The sequence below is a fragment of the Abramis brama genome (assembly GCF_963993115.1).
Source record: "Abramis brama genome assembly, chromosome: 20".
Taxonomy (NCBI): Eukaryota; Metazoa; Chordata; class Actinopteri; order Cypriniformes; family Leuciscidae; genus Abramis; species Abramis brama.
In genome coordinates this window covers 12,292,281-12,306,666 of record NC_139982.1, presented here as the reverse complement: position 1 = coordinate 12,306,666, position 14,386 = coordinate 12,292,281, and the positions used below count along the sequence as shown (strand labels likewise).

The 14,386-nt window shown below is 42.6% G+C and overlaps 1 protein-coding gene across 1 annotated transcript in view; it reads left to right on the top strand.

Annotated features, from left to right (window-relative positions):
• The window catches only part of spire2 (spire-type actin nucleation factor 2), a 57,853-nt gene that overhangs the window by 5,989 nt on the left and 37,478 nt on the right, over positions 1–14,386 (top strand). The window contains exons 2-3 of the mRNA XM_084094958.1: positions 9,469–9,509; positions 9,601–9,978. Coding sequence (XP_083951084.1) covers positions 9,469–9,509; positions 9,601–9,978 — 419 coding nt within the window. The remainder of the gene's footprint in view (positions 1–9,468; positions 9,510–9,600; positions 9,979–14,386) is intronic.

The following is a 14,386-nucleotide window of genomic DNA, read 5'->3' as shown; positions in this document are numbered from 1 at the left end:
GAAGATCGGATTTATATACGCAAAAAAAAAAAACACATTTAGCCTATGTAACCAGGTGTAAATGGAATCGTTTTGATAAATCAGATTGCAATCCGATCTGAGAAAACGCATGAAGTGGCCTGGTGTAAACAGCCCCTAGACATCGGTGAAAAATGCCCCCCCCCCCATTTTTTTATATATAAAAAAATATACTTTTTTTATACATTTTTTTTTATATAAAAAAAATATAGACCTACCTACCGACCCTTTTTTTCTTTTTTTTTGCTGTTACTGCAAACCAAAATATTTTTAAGGATGGCCTCAGGGGTGTGGACGGGCCCCCAACTGCTTTGGCACATCAACTACCTTCGGGGAGGCTCAGGTAGACCTGTTTGCCTCTTCAGAGACCTCCCACTTCCAGCTGTTTTACTCCCCGACCGACAGAACTCGTCATAGACGCACTGTCACACAGCTGGCCCTGGGACCCTCGCAAATATGCATTTCCCCCAGTGAGCCTACTTGCACAGACACTGTGCAAAGTCAGGGAGGACGAGGAGCAGGTCCTTCTGGTGGCTCCCTATTGGCCCAATAGGGACCCCCAAAGATGTTCGATAGGGTCCGTGCTTTCCTTCTTGCAGCAAGGGTTGGAGCGAAGGCTGTCTCCCTCCACCCTCAAAGTACATGCTGCCGCTATTTCAGCATATTATGACCACATAGATGGCAAAACAGTAGGAAAGCACAACCTGGTCGTCAGGTTCCTTAGGGGGTCGAGACAGTTAAATCCTCCTCGACCCCTTTCCATACCCTCTTGGGACCTTTCCCTGGTGCTTCGAGCACTCCAGGATGCTCCCTTTGAGCCTTTGCAATCAGCAGACTTAAAGTTTCTCTCCATGAAGACTTTGCTGCTGGTTGCTCTGGCCTCTGTCAAGAGGGTAGGGGACCTGCAGGCATTTTCGGTCGACGAATTGTGCCTAGAGTTCAGGCCGGGTGACAACAATGTTGTAACTGAGACCCTGACCTGGCTATGTGCCCAAGGTTCCTACCACTCCCTTCAGGGAACAGGTGGTGAACCTGCAAGCACTGCCCCTGGAGGAGGCAGACCCAGCCCTGGCTTTGCTCTGTCCCGTTCACGCTCTGCGTTTGTACGTGGACAGAACTCAAAGTCTCAGGACCTCAGACCAGCTCTTTATTTGTTACGGAGGCCGGCAGAAGGGAAAGGCTGTCTCCATGCAGAGGATGGCCCACTGGATAGTGGATGCCATCGCCTTGGCTTACCAAGCACAAGGCGTGCCCTGCCCGCTCAGGTTGCATCCTCCTGGGCGCTGGCACGTGGCTCCTCGCTAACAGATATCTGTAGAGCTGCAGGCTTTGCGACACCTAACACGTTCGCTAGATATTATAGCCTACTTGTAGAGCCGGTCTTCTCCCGTGTTCTCACCCTAAACAGGTAGAAGCACTGAGAGGCCCGGCTCTGTTGGCTTACTGCACCCTTATGTGCACCCTTATTGCTCCAGAGTGAAAAACCTTTCGAGTCCTCCAACACCCTCGGCCCGGACGTGGCAGAGCGTCTGGTGTCAGGCCTTTATCCTTGAGAACCGTGTATGGACTGGGTCCCATATGTGTGAACCTGCAGGGATCCCATATGTGTATTTCTTCCACGGCTGCTTCTAAACGGAAGCCTGTGTGTTTCCCTTGGGCTAAATCACCCAGTATTCATATACAGTACAACCTTCGGGTTAGTCCAAATGTATATCTCCACATAACTCCTTCGGGGAAGAATGTGGGTTCCCTAGTAATAATCATTCGACGCTCTATCCTCTACTATTTTAATCTAGAGCCGAACACACTTCATTCAGGTCCTTTCCGCTTTGAGCATCTTGCTTCTCTCTCCCGCTAAAGACATAAACCACCACATTTCACACGTTTCACAGACGAGGCTTAAATCTAGTCCCAGACTAAAATGCATGTTTGAGCTGTTTTAACTGAAAGCAACTTGTACTAAGATATCTTAAAATATGTCAGTGCCATTGTCCCAAATTATTAATCTTAGAGAAAGAGAAACTTGTGCATACTTTCATCACCAGCAGGGTGGATTACTGTAATGGACTCCTCACTGGCCTTCCCAAAAAGACCATAAGACAGTTGCAGCTCATACAGAACGCTGCCGCCAGGATTCTGAGCAGAACCAGAAAATATGAACATATCACACCAGTCCTCAGGTCTTTACACTGGCTCCCAGTTAGATTTAGGATTGATTTTAAAGTATTATTACTGGTATATAAATCATTCAATGGCCTAGGACCTCAATATATTGCAGATATGCTCACTGAATATAAACCCAACAGATCACTCAGATCATTAGGATCATATCAGCTAGAAATACCAAGGGTTCACTCTAAGCATGGCGAATCCGCTTTTAGCTATTATGCCAGCCGCAGCTGAGTGATGTGCTCACTCAGATGTGCTCCTACTGTAGTCACTTTCAAATCCAGACTCAAAACACTTCTGTTTAGCTGTGCATTTACTGAATGAGCACTGTGCCGCTGTTCGTCCGACTGTACTGTACTGTATTTTGTTTTATTTTTCTAAACTGTTTTAATTATTCTTATCTCTTTTAATTATTTTAATTTCTTCTATGTAAAGCACTTTGCATTGCCATTGTGTATGAAATGTGCTATACAAATAAGGGCCTTGCCTTAATCAGTATATTAAGAGCATTTCATAATAAACAATGTTATAATTTGGAAAATTATTTAGAGATGGCAAGGGAAGACAAAAAACTTTGAAATTAGTAGTTAACTTTGTTTTGTGCTCATAATGAGAGTTTTTATTATTAGATTATGCACGTTGTTTGTATTTAGTAGTTTATTACTTTGAGCAAAATATAAAAATTGTCCATACTTTTCTTAGAGATAAACCTCCAGTATGTTTCTCAGTCCCAAGGCCTTCTATGTGCTATACATGTAGGTGTCTAAATGTAAAATAATAATAATAGCCTGTTAAAACATATGATGTAACCTTTTTATATTCATATCAATTTTGGAGAAATATTAACTTTTTTTGGTAAATATTGATAAAAATTCTTAGACATCACAGTTTTGGCTTTCTAGGCCCAGGATTCTCATCTTTGATGACTATGTTGAGTGTTTAGGATTTTTTCTTTTACAAAGTACTACGGCTGCCTTGATGGAAATGTATATCTGTTCCAAAAAAAGTATTATCCAGACCTCCGCTGGGAAGGAAATAGAGACCGGACCTCTTGGAACTTTAATTGAAAGTTCCCTATTGGTTGTGAAACCTGGTCGTCGATTAAAAAAAATTCAGCACTGTGCAAAATATCTTTTTATGTGTGAATGTGCTATAGAAAGAAGATTAATGCCAACTTTTTTGAGCTCCCCTGTGTTCTCCCTGTGTTTGTCCTACATTGTTCGATGTAACAGTTCTCCTGTTCATTTTTTTTAAAACTTATCTTTTGTCTTGCATGTTTTTGGAATCTTGTTTAAAAACTATGTTTGGGGTTCTTTATCTCTGTATTTGAGTCACATTTGCTAAGGGGAGGAGAGAGTATCCATCCGTTATGCCTATACCCAACAACACTGAATTGCTGAGTCTTAATGGGAGAAAATGTACAGTCAGCTGATTCACAGACAGATGAGAACACAAGTACTAACTCACAGGTTGCCTCATCATCAATTAAAAATCTTCCCCACACAAAGTAAGGGAGTTCAGTAGAAGCACTTGGATATCCACTGGTAAAGCTCATCCAACAGTCATCTCCTTCAGCGGGTGGACAGAAGTTAAGTTACCAGGCCCATCCAGCGTAACCAGTTCTGCTTCTGCCAGTCCTAGCAGCTAGTGAATTTAGGGATTGTAGAGATGCTATTGCAAAAGTAAAAACATCATCCTTCTCTGTTATAATGCTGCCTTCACATGCTATTGGAATTATTGTAAATATGCGTTTCCTAGTCAGAAATTGGACATTTGACCTATTGTTGATTTGATTTTGTAAGTCACTTTGGATAAAAGTGTCTGCTAAATGATTAAATGTGAATGTAATGTAAATGCAACACTGGCCCAAAAGGGCAAGTGATCGTTCTGTCAAGTGGCCTACAACTTTCTCAAACTGTCCTGAGTCAGCAGGCCATCCTCATTGTTGAGCCCTGATTCAGTGACAGCTGAGTAATACCCTTATGGAAAAAAAAGTATACTTCAAGTTAATTTTATTAAGTATATTTTTAAGTATACTTTATGTAGTAAGTATACTAATATCTGTCACGGTTTGGGGTTGAGGAGATGAGGCGAGGACTCAAACGCAGAAGAAAAAGGCTTTTATCAACCAAAAAATAAAACAAAACGAACCCCAAGGGGGAGGGGAGGGGAGGGGAAGACTAGACTAGACTAGACTAGACTAGGAACACACAAGGGTAACCATACGACGTACAAATGACAACAAACCAGCACGAGAATAAATAGAGAGCAAACAAGGCAGGTAACGAGGTAGGACAGGTGGGGCAAATGAACCAATAATCAGGTAACAAGGTTGGCGTGGTTAGACAATCGACAGGAGAGCACATCGCACAAGGAAACACATGACAAACCATGTGCTCACACCAAACATGACAAAACACAATCACATGGCTAGCAAAAAATTCACAAGCCATGTGCTCACACAAAATGAGACATGAACACGCAGCCAATGAGAACACTCATAAGCCACGTGTTCACACAAAACATGACAACATGAAAGCACACAGCTAGTAAAAAACAAGCTGTGTGCTACACAGGACACAACAACACACGCAGACGGAAGAGCGTACAGCCAGAGCGAAAGCTCATCCCGTGCGCGCACAACAAAAAACAAACACACGGTGCATGGATGTCGGAACCCCGACACAGAACCGAAACCAAACTAGACCGACGTGCCGGGATCCAAACACCATGCCCCGCACATGTAACAAGGCACGTAGACAAGTGGGTGCACAGCTCGAGCACGCTCGTAACCACGCACACAAGACCCCACTTTTCAGATCCTGTCGTTTTCTGGCCTTGGTTTCAATAAAAGCTGTTTTTGGAATAACTAGGAAGTTTAAAGTTTTGAAACTTAGAGGATATTAGTTTAACGACCTCTTAACACTCAAAAGATCAAGGAAAATTTGAATTCTCAGTTCATGACCCCTTTAAAGTAGCAGTCCATAACTTTTTTGTTTTCAGAATCTACAAAATTTAGATAATAAGTACATAATGAATCCATTTTCCAAACCATGTTTTTTGTCTTATCCTCAATCACTAAGGTACACGTATAATAAGTGTTTATATTCAGACTATTTTAGACTGGTTCGGGTCGCCACCACTGTTGATTTGCCCAGTACCTGCGTGTCTCGTCATAGACATAAACAGAGAGAAGTAGCTCAGGCTATAATGTTCTTCCGCAAGACGCATGCAGTTCTGTTTATTAACCGCTAAAGCACCTAAAGTTACAGACTGCAGCTTTAAGTAAGGGATAATGTACATCCAGCAGGTTGTTATTGCAGAATAACATCGTGCATCGGGGTCTTGCATCAGCCTGAAGGGGTTTATTCCGAGATAACAACAGACTGGATCACATTATCCCGCTTATTACACGGCTACTTGCCATGTAAGTAAATAATTAGACATGAAATATTGATCTGACTTTTCAAAAGTTGCTAAAACTTGCCAAATAAATTTTAAAAATAGCTACATTTGTTGCTAGGTGCTTTTTGAAAAAAAAAAAAGTTGCTAGGGTAGTCTGAAAAGTTGCTAAATCTAGCAACAAAATTGCCAAGTTGGCAACACTGGCTGTGTTAGTTAGTTGTTGTTATTGGGGAATAACATACCACTGGATGGTGCGAATTGACCAATCATAATCAAGTATTCCACAGAGCCCTGTAATTTACTATTTATATATCTAAAGATTAAACACAACTACAATAGGGCTGTCACGATATGATATCGCGATTATCGCATCCAAAATAAAAGTTTGTATTTTCATAATAAATGTGTGTGTACTGTGTATAATTATTTTGTATATTTAAATACACATACGTGCATGTATATATATATATATAAAATTTTTTATTTAGATATATAATATTTATATTTATATAATATAAATTATATATAAATCTATAAACAGTATATACATGCAAATATTTCTTAAATATATACAAGCATGTGTGTGTATTTATATATATTAAATAATTATACACAGTACACACACACATTTTATGTAAATACAAACTTTTATTTTGGACGCGATAATCGCGATATCATATCGTGACAGCCCTAAACTACAAGCCAAGTATACTTAGAATACTTAATTATACTTTTAAGTATCTTGATCAAAAGATTGTGTACATGTAGGTATAGGCCAAATATACTTTTCTGTCAGTATAAGTCAAGTATTCTTAAGTGCAATTTTAAGTATATCTCTCAGAAGTACATCCAACGTAGACTGAACGTATACTTTCTTATTTTTAGTTTAAAAGAAGTATACTAATATCACACTTGAATAAACTTATTTTTCGTAAGGGTACACACTGGATGAGTATAAAGTAAATAAATCTTAATTGTTAATTTTTCCCTCAGCCTTTTTAGACACACAGCTCATCTTTGCTAGTTTTACTTTCAGTTGTGGAGGCAGTTGAGAGTATCTTTAGCCAGGTGTTCCATATCTGTGGCTTTTCCAAGGACATTATCTCAAACAAGGGTCCTCTAGTCCAGTGTTCCCAACCCTGGTCCTGGAGTACCCCCAACTCTAACACATTTTGTATGTCTCCCTAATCAAACACACCTGATTCAACTCTTCAGCTCGTTAGTAGAGACTTCAAGAAATGAAAGCTTTAGCGTAAGTTCTGCCGGGAAGACTCAATTGTTGCGTCACTTGTTACCTTCTCATCCATCCAATCATGTTCTAATACTAGAAGTATAAAGGACCCGTACTTACACTTGTATGAGTTCGCAGATGCTGAACGCTTTCACTCACCACCATCCACCCCACCACCACCAAGATGGTTTCTTCTCTCCACCAACAAGATGGTTTCTTCCTTCATCTTCTCTACCACCGCAGGATGGTCCCTTCCCCCTCCCCACCACCACCAGGACGGTCACTTCCCCCTCCCCACCACCACCAGGACGGTCCCTTCCAATACCTCACAGAGGGTTGGCTGCGCCCCTGCCTTCATCTTCAGGCAGGAAATGCTGAATCCGTACCCTCGGATTGCGAGTTACGGACGGGGCCTACGCCAAATACTTTATCGCATATATTGCTTGCTGGGTCATTAATAAATGCATGATTGTTACAATATCTTCTCCCGAGTCTTTCTGGTAGAACTGAAACTGAAAAACCTCAGTGTACCACCCCCAGACAGATGGCCTGGTAGGAATTCTTCAATCAGACCCTCAAGCGAATGTTTAAACGGGTGGTGACTGAGGACGGACGTATGCTCTTTGGGATACGAGAAGTGCCCCAAGCTTCCACTGGCTTTACTCCGTTTGAGTTGCTGTTTGGACATCAACCATGCGGGCTGCTAGACATTGCCGAGGAGGCCTGGGAGCAACAACCCTCACCCCTCCACTCAGTGGTTGAGCAGAGAGCGGTGTTGGAGAAATGAGAGAAAGAATTGAATGGATAATGGCTCTGGTCAAGAAACACCTGATTGAATCCCAGCGTACCCAGCAGAGACTCTACGATTGACCAGTGCAGTTAGGCTTAGGGTGACCAAGTGACCAGGTGACCAAGTCCTGGTCTTAGTACCCAGTGCGGTCTGTAAATCCCTGTCCTCCTGGCAGGGCCCGTACACCGCTGTTTGCGAGTTGGACCCATAAATTATAGGTTGCGCCAGCCTGGGAGATGAAGCTGAATCCGCAGCTCAATCCACACCAACACAAAGAACTGGAAGCCCTGGTCCAAAGCTTCCGTGATGTGTTTTCCAACTCTCTGGGATGCACCTCCGTCCTGTCACATGACATCCAGACCCCCCATGGGTTCACAGTTCGGCAGCGGCCCTATCGAATTCCAGAATCTCGTCGGCAAGCCATTGAGGAGGAAGTAGAAAAAAATGCTCCAGGTAGGAGTCATCGAACCTTCCTTTAGCCCATGGCCCAGCCCGATTGGGCTTGTCCCTAAGCCTGATGGCACCTTCAGGTGGCGGGGTGGGGGGGGGTTTAGTGGGATGTGACAAGATATTGCTTGCTCCCCCCTTGTCACCCCTGACAATGCTATTCATGGGGAACACCTGCCTATCCTAGGTGACGACGATGAGGCAATCACCCAAAGGGAGATATAAGCTCCAGCAAGGAAGAAGAAGGGAGAGCAGTTTGGACTCTAACTGCGTGCATGACGAACCCCTGTGTCTCTTTTCTTTGCCTAGAGAGTGACTGACTTCCCCAAGTGAATGTGGATCACCCAGCTAGTTGGCTAAGCTCCCCTCTCTTCGCTGGGCAAGGAGGAACTACACTTCACACCACGGAACACTTTACCTGCACGAAACACAGAGACTGAGTTTGATTGCACCTAATTTTTCACGGCTTGGAAAAATAAAGACGCCCTCCGGGGTGACGCTTCACAGCATTTTGTGTCTGTTCTCCTCTTTTCCTGTAGTGGAGCGCTACAATACCTAATATCTTTCACAGAAACCAACCCATCCATGTCTAGACCTGAGGAAGACCTTGGATGTGCTTGTGGGGACACATCTGCCATACCATTATTTTCCCCTCAGATGGCACTTGTTGCATGATCTAGTCCTTTTGACATAAAAATAAAATAACATATCAGAGATTTACTAAAACTGATGAGTATTGCAAATAAAATATGTGGAAAACTAAGATTTCAGCAACATTCAGAAAAAATGTCATATGTACACAGGTTTCAATTTGTGGAATGTCGACATGTTCTGCTGTTTATAATTCGTAAAAAATATTTGTAAAAAAAATATTTGTCAAAGCATTTATTGGAGTAAGTTTTACAAGAAAATACTGTTTCAGTCTTTCTACTTCAATTTTTTTTTACATTTAATTCAATGTTTTACTTGACAAATCTTCGTAATTATTTGTTTTATTTAATTATTTTATTTTAATTATTATCAGAAAAAGGGCTGTTGTGTGACCATGTTGTGTGACTTGGCATGTGGGAGATTCAAATTGAAAATAATTTCCTGCTTTGAGACATTTAGTTATATATTTAACCCAAATTTAGTAAAAGTGTATTAAGTTATATAAGTTTTGGAACAGTTTGCTAATCTGAAAGGTAAGCAAAGAGAGAAGACAAGTTTATATGCTTAGCTTGCACAAATCTTTAGCTTACATAGGCATAGCAATCATAAACCTTTAAAATGTTTAGCATTTCTTGTATTTTTATTCACTTATAATGGTTCTGACACTAGTACAGTGTTAGTAGATCAGTCGAGTTACAAAAACATCTAGAAATGCAATTGGCAGTTTACTTCCTCTAATCTTTTTTTTCTTTTCTAGATGACAGTAATGCTAACTGTGCTTCTGCTGCTGATGGAAAGGTGAGACTATAATGGCACATTATATAATTATGTAATATTTGCGGTCTCCGTCCCCTAACAAACCTCATTTCTTCACCCTACATGTGTGCAGCTGGTTCAGTCCATGGGTGCTGCGATCTACGGTGCTTTGGACTGGGGACTGGATGACAGTGAGGAACGGGAATTGAGCCCTCAGCTTGAACAGCTTATTGAGTTTATGGTCGGTGGTCAGGACTGCAGCGAATCTAAACATTGTGGCAGTAATGCAGCTAAAGACGAGGGCTACAGTGGCCAAGAGGAGGATGAAGAAGAGGAAGAAGAAGGCAAAGTGCATGGCATTCATACTGTTCATCAGGTGATGACACTTTGTTCCCGCCGACTGGCAAATCCAGCTTTGGCACCAGAGCACTACCAGGCCGTGTGTCGGGCGCTTTTCCTGGAGACCCTTGAGCTTCAGACCTTCCTCAGCAGGATAAGAGATGCCAAAGAGGTGAGAAGCCATACTGATGGAACCATGGTGCTCACATGGGTCATGTCTGTGATCATATTTCTTGTTAAGAATATTTAATTTCATGCATCTTTAATAAAATATGTAACATTGAAATAAAAGTAGAAATTGTAGGGGGAAAAACACTCAGCCTAGATCAGTGGTTCTGAACTGCTTGGTCGCAAACCAAAAATTGTTTACACATCATTCATTTCTGATATGGTACAGTAGAGAAAAAACTATAAATAAAAGTTATAAAATGCAACTAAACATATAACTAAACATATGCATAGTCAAAACAGCAAAATAAAAAGCCTGATCTTTTAAAAGGGAGGAGAAATTCTTTGATTTTGTTATCAAAGTTCTAGTGAAATTAGATAGATGACAGCAGGTACAGGTAGTATGACATGCTATCATCCTTGAAAATCATGAACAAAACTATGTAAGGTATAAGTGTCATGATTGATACAAAGAGGCTTTAATCAACACAGGGAATACACAAAACAAAAGTTTATGACACTGAACATTGAACTGTGGGAACTAAGGGTTTACATACACAGAGAATGGTCAAACAAGGAACATGTGAGAACTAATTAGAATCCTAGAAACAAATGAATGAGATGTCAGGCAAAGACTGTGACAAAGAAAACTATGACTTGTAAACTATACAAAACATGATAATGAAACTATTAAACTAAACAAGACATGAAAATGAAATGATTACCCACCCCCCGGGAAGCGTGTCCTCGCAGAGCAAAAGACCAACAGAGATGGGAAGGAGGAGGTTCCGGAGGAGGACGAGGATCTAGAGACAAAGGTGACCGAGAGGGGCTGACAGATGAAAACACCAAGGTGGAGATGATGGAGGGGGGAGCCAGGGAGGAGGCGATGAAGGGAGGAGCCAGAGGATGACCTAGAGCAGAGACGGGATGAAGGCCCATGGCAGATCTGATCGAGGGAGGAGCCCGGATAGAACCAAAGTCCTACTAACTGAGGTGACGATGTGATTAGTGGAGACCCAAGCAGAGCTGAGGAGACGTAGGCCCAGGGTGACACGAAAGGCCTGGGGCCAAGGTGGAAAGGTGGAGCTGCAGGCGTGCATGGCCGAGGTGACGGAGCAGATGACTGGGAAGCGCAAGGTTGATCTGATCAGCAGGGTAGAGGCACCAAGGGAGGGGCCTAGGGGCTGAAGGGAGACAGCAGAGTTGAGGCAGAGGAACTAGATGACTTTGGCAGAGGAGAGGGAGAGGGAAGCTGGGTGGGACCATCCGCGACAAAGGAGATTTGGAGCTGGGCAGAACCAATAGCGACAAACTTGATTTGGAGCTAGGCAAAGCCAATGGAGATGAGGGTGACTCGGAGCTGGTCTGATTCAATGGTGACGAAGATGACTTGGGACTCGGCTGAACTGACAGAGACAAAGATGACTAAGGACTGGGCTGAACCAGGAGAGACGAAGACAACTTGGGACTGGGCTGAACCAGTGGTGATGAAGATGACCTGGGAGTGGGCTGAACCAGCAGAGACGAAGACGGCTTGGGACTAGGCTGAACCAGTGGTGACAATGGCGGAAATGGAGGGAAGGAGAAGCATGGCAGAGCCAGATGGGTGAAGATTCAAGGCAAAGCCGAAGATCTGGAAGTCTAAAGTAAAGTCAGGGTGACGATGGACCTGCGAAGCCTGAGTGAAGACAGACCACGGTGAAGCCTCACGGAGGGATCCTCAGAACAAGACGGTGCTGACAACCGGGAAGCCCATGGTGGATCTGAGCAGCAGGGCAGATGTACAGAGGAGCTGTGCAGAGGAGCTGGGCAGAGACAATGGTGACAAAGGAGACTTGGAGCTTCGGAAAGCCAATGGAGACAAGGGTGACTTGGAGCTGGTATTATTCAATAGCGATGAAGACGACTTGGGACTGGGCTGAACCAGCAGAGACAAAGATGACTTGGGACTGGGCTGAACCAGCAGAGACAAAGACGACTTGGGACTGGATGGGACCAGCAGAGACTGTAGACCATACAACATTATATCATCCAGCTCATCAAATAATACATTAGTGGGGACCCTCAGCAAAGACCACAAGAACCAGACAAGTGCTCTGCACAGACCTATGACCAGCCTCATGTCCATACTGGCGTGATGAATCTAATCTTCAAGCAAAAGCCTCGACTGCTCACTGAGGCTGGTGTTGAAGAATACACGGAATGAGCAGTCGGAGTAATGAGTGAAACATGTCAGATCTTGGAAGTCTCTTGTGTGATTCTCGAGGAAGCGATTCCACTTCATGAGGAGAAGCGGGCAGACTCTTTTCTTTCTTTCTTTCTTTCTTATTTTATTACTCGTTATGAGGGTTCGGTGTTCTGTCACAGGTGTTGTGTAGTTCAAATCTGAAAGGAGTCATAACCTAGTATTACCTTGGATACCCACGCTCTATTATAGTCTTTCAGGCCCTTCTAAAAAAGAAAAGTGGAAAAAAAATAAACACAGAGCTCCTCTGACCCTTATTTCTGAAGGCATTATTGTCTCGCGAGATCTGATGCGATATTTTGGCTGTCGTGGACGGTCATTTTAATAATGCAAATGAGGGGCGCGTTGATTGGTGGCAGGAAGGAGGGGGGTTGACACCGCAGGTAACTTCAGCATATCATTACAAAATGACATCATGGCGCAAGTTGTGAATGAACCATAGACTGTAAAAAATAGGAATGAACCCGACCTGGCCGCGACCTACGGAATTCAACCGTATATGTATGAGCCAGACTCTGAACCTGAGCTGGAAAGGGAAGATGTAGAGTCGATGGAAGGACATCTACATCAAGATGTCTCTGAATGGTAAAGACAATCATTTTGACTGAGACATACATTATACCTATTATTTAATGTAGATTACATTAACGGAGATGTAGTGTACTTTTTTATCAGCTTACAGTGGTTATTGAGATCAACGTTTGCTATCATGTGGTGTTTTTGCCTTGTTTCACGTTGTGGTTTTTTAGACATTCAATATTTTTCTTCTACAGACATGTAACGTGATCTTTTTCTTTATGTTTATTATTACTTGACTGTTTGTTTTATTTATCTATCCTTATCTATTCTATAAAAAAATCAATACAATTATATGTTGTCATAGTTATATAATATACAATTCTATAATTATAATAAAATGATTAGCACAGACACCTAACGTTAAGCCAGTGGGAAGGGTTGTAGGAACCGCGTCATTAAAAATGAATTTAATCCACTGGTCCCTGACAGCTTGGTCCGTTCTTGGGAGAGAAAACACATTTACATGTTGATTCTGGCAGTCAACAACAGAGCAACTCACGTGTGCACTACGTTTCTGCATCTTTCGCGACTGAATATGAGGGGGAGAGGGGCAGGGTGGGCTTCCTGCAGCATAGGTCTGCGGTGTCCATATATGGTATATCCTGCCCCGTCTTGACGTCAAGTCGGGGCAGAAATTAAAATCTCGTATTTGAGTGCGCGTGCACGTGGGCTGGTTTACGAACCCAGGGGTAAACAAACGCTTCACTTTTAAATATCGGCTTCCCGGCCAGTGTATAATCGTTAGGCAATCATAACTTACATTGATTCTCGTGGAAAAGTGAAAATTACAGGTCATGACTCCTTGAAGAACGAAGCATGACACAGAATATCCGATACAAAGAGACTTTAATCAACACAGGGAATACACACAATGAACATTAATGACATTAACTGAGGGATAACTCAATGAATGAGAACTTATGACAATGAAACAAACTAAACAAGACATGATAATGAAACTAAACATAACATGACTGTTACAAAAAGAAAAAAACAGCTAAGACTTAGTGAGTACTCACACTAGGCATGGTTGCCTTGTACCGTGCCCTGACGCGATTGTCCTCCCTCCCCACTCGCCTGCTGGCCTGCACTCACATTTCACTTAATGTTCAGGGCCGGAGCACGGATACGTCATTTACGATGCAACTTTTTGTTTTGAAGAAAACAGGAAGAAAAGTGCTTTCGCTAATGGACTGCCTAAAAGATTTATCATTTATGCCACGCAGCGATTTCACTTGATTGTGCTGCACGCATCAGAAGATTACGAAGGCAGCTGACAATGATGGAGGAATTAGCAGCTTTACTGGCAAACTACAATTCCTGTTCGTCAATAAGGTGAGAACCAGACCTGTTATCAACCTAAATATAATCGAATTAATTTAAATAATTCAAAAGTGTACTACCAAGTAGTAATAGAAGATGTTTGCTGTCATAATGATTACAGTAGTGCACACAAGAGTATCAGCTGTTCTGTGCTCCGGTGCGGTTAGCGATCACACTTCATGCGTACCGCGCCCAAGCCCAACTGAACCATGCTCTGGCTCACCTCTTCCAAGTGGGCCAGGGAACCACCTGGGCACAGTAC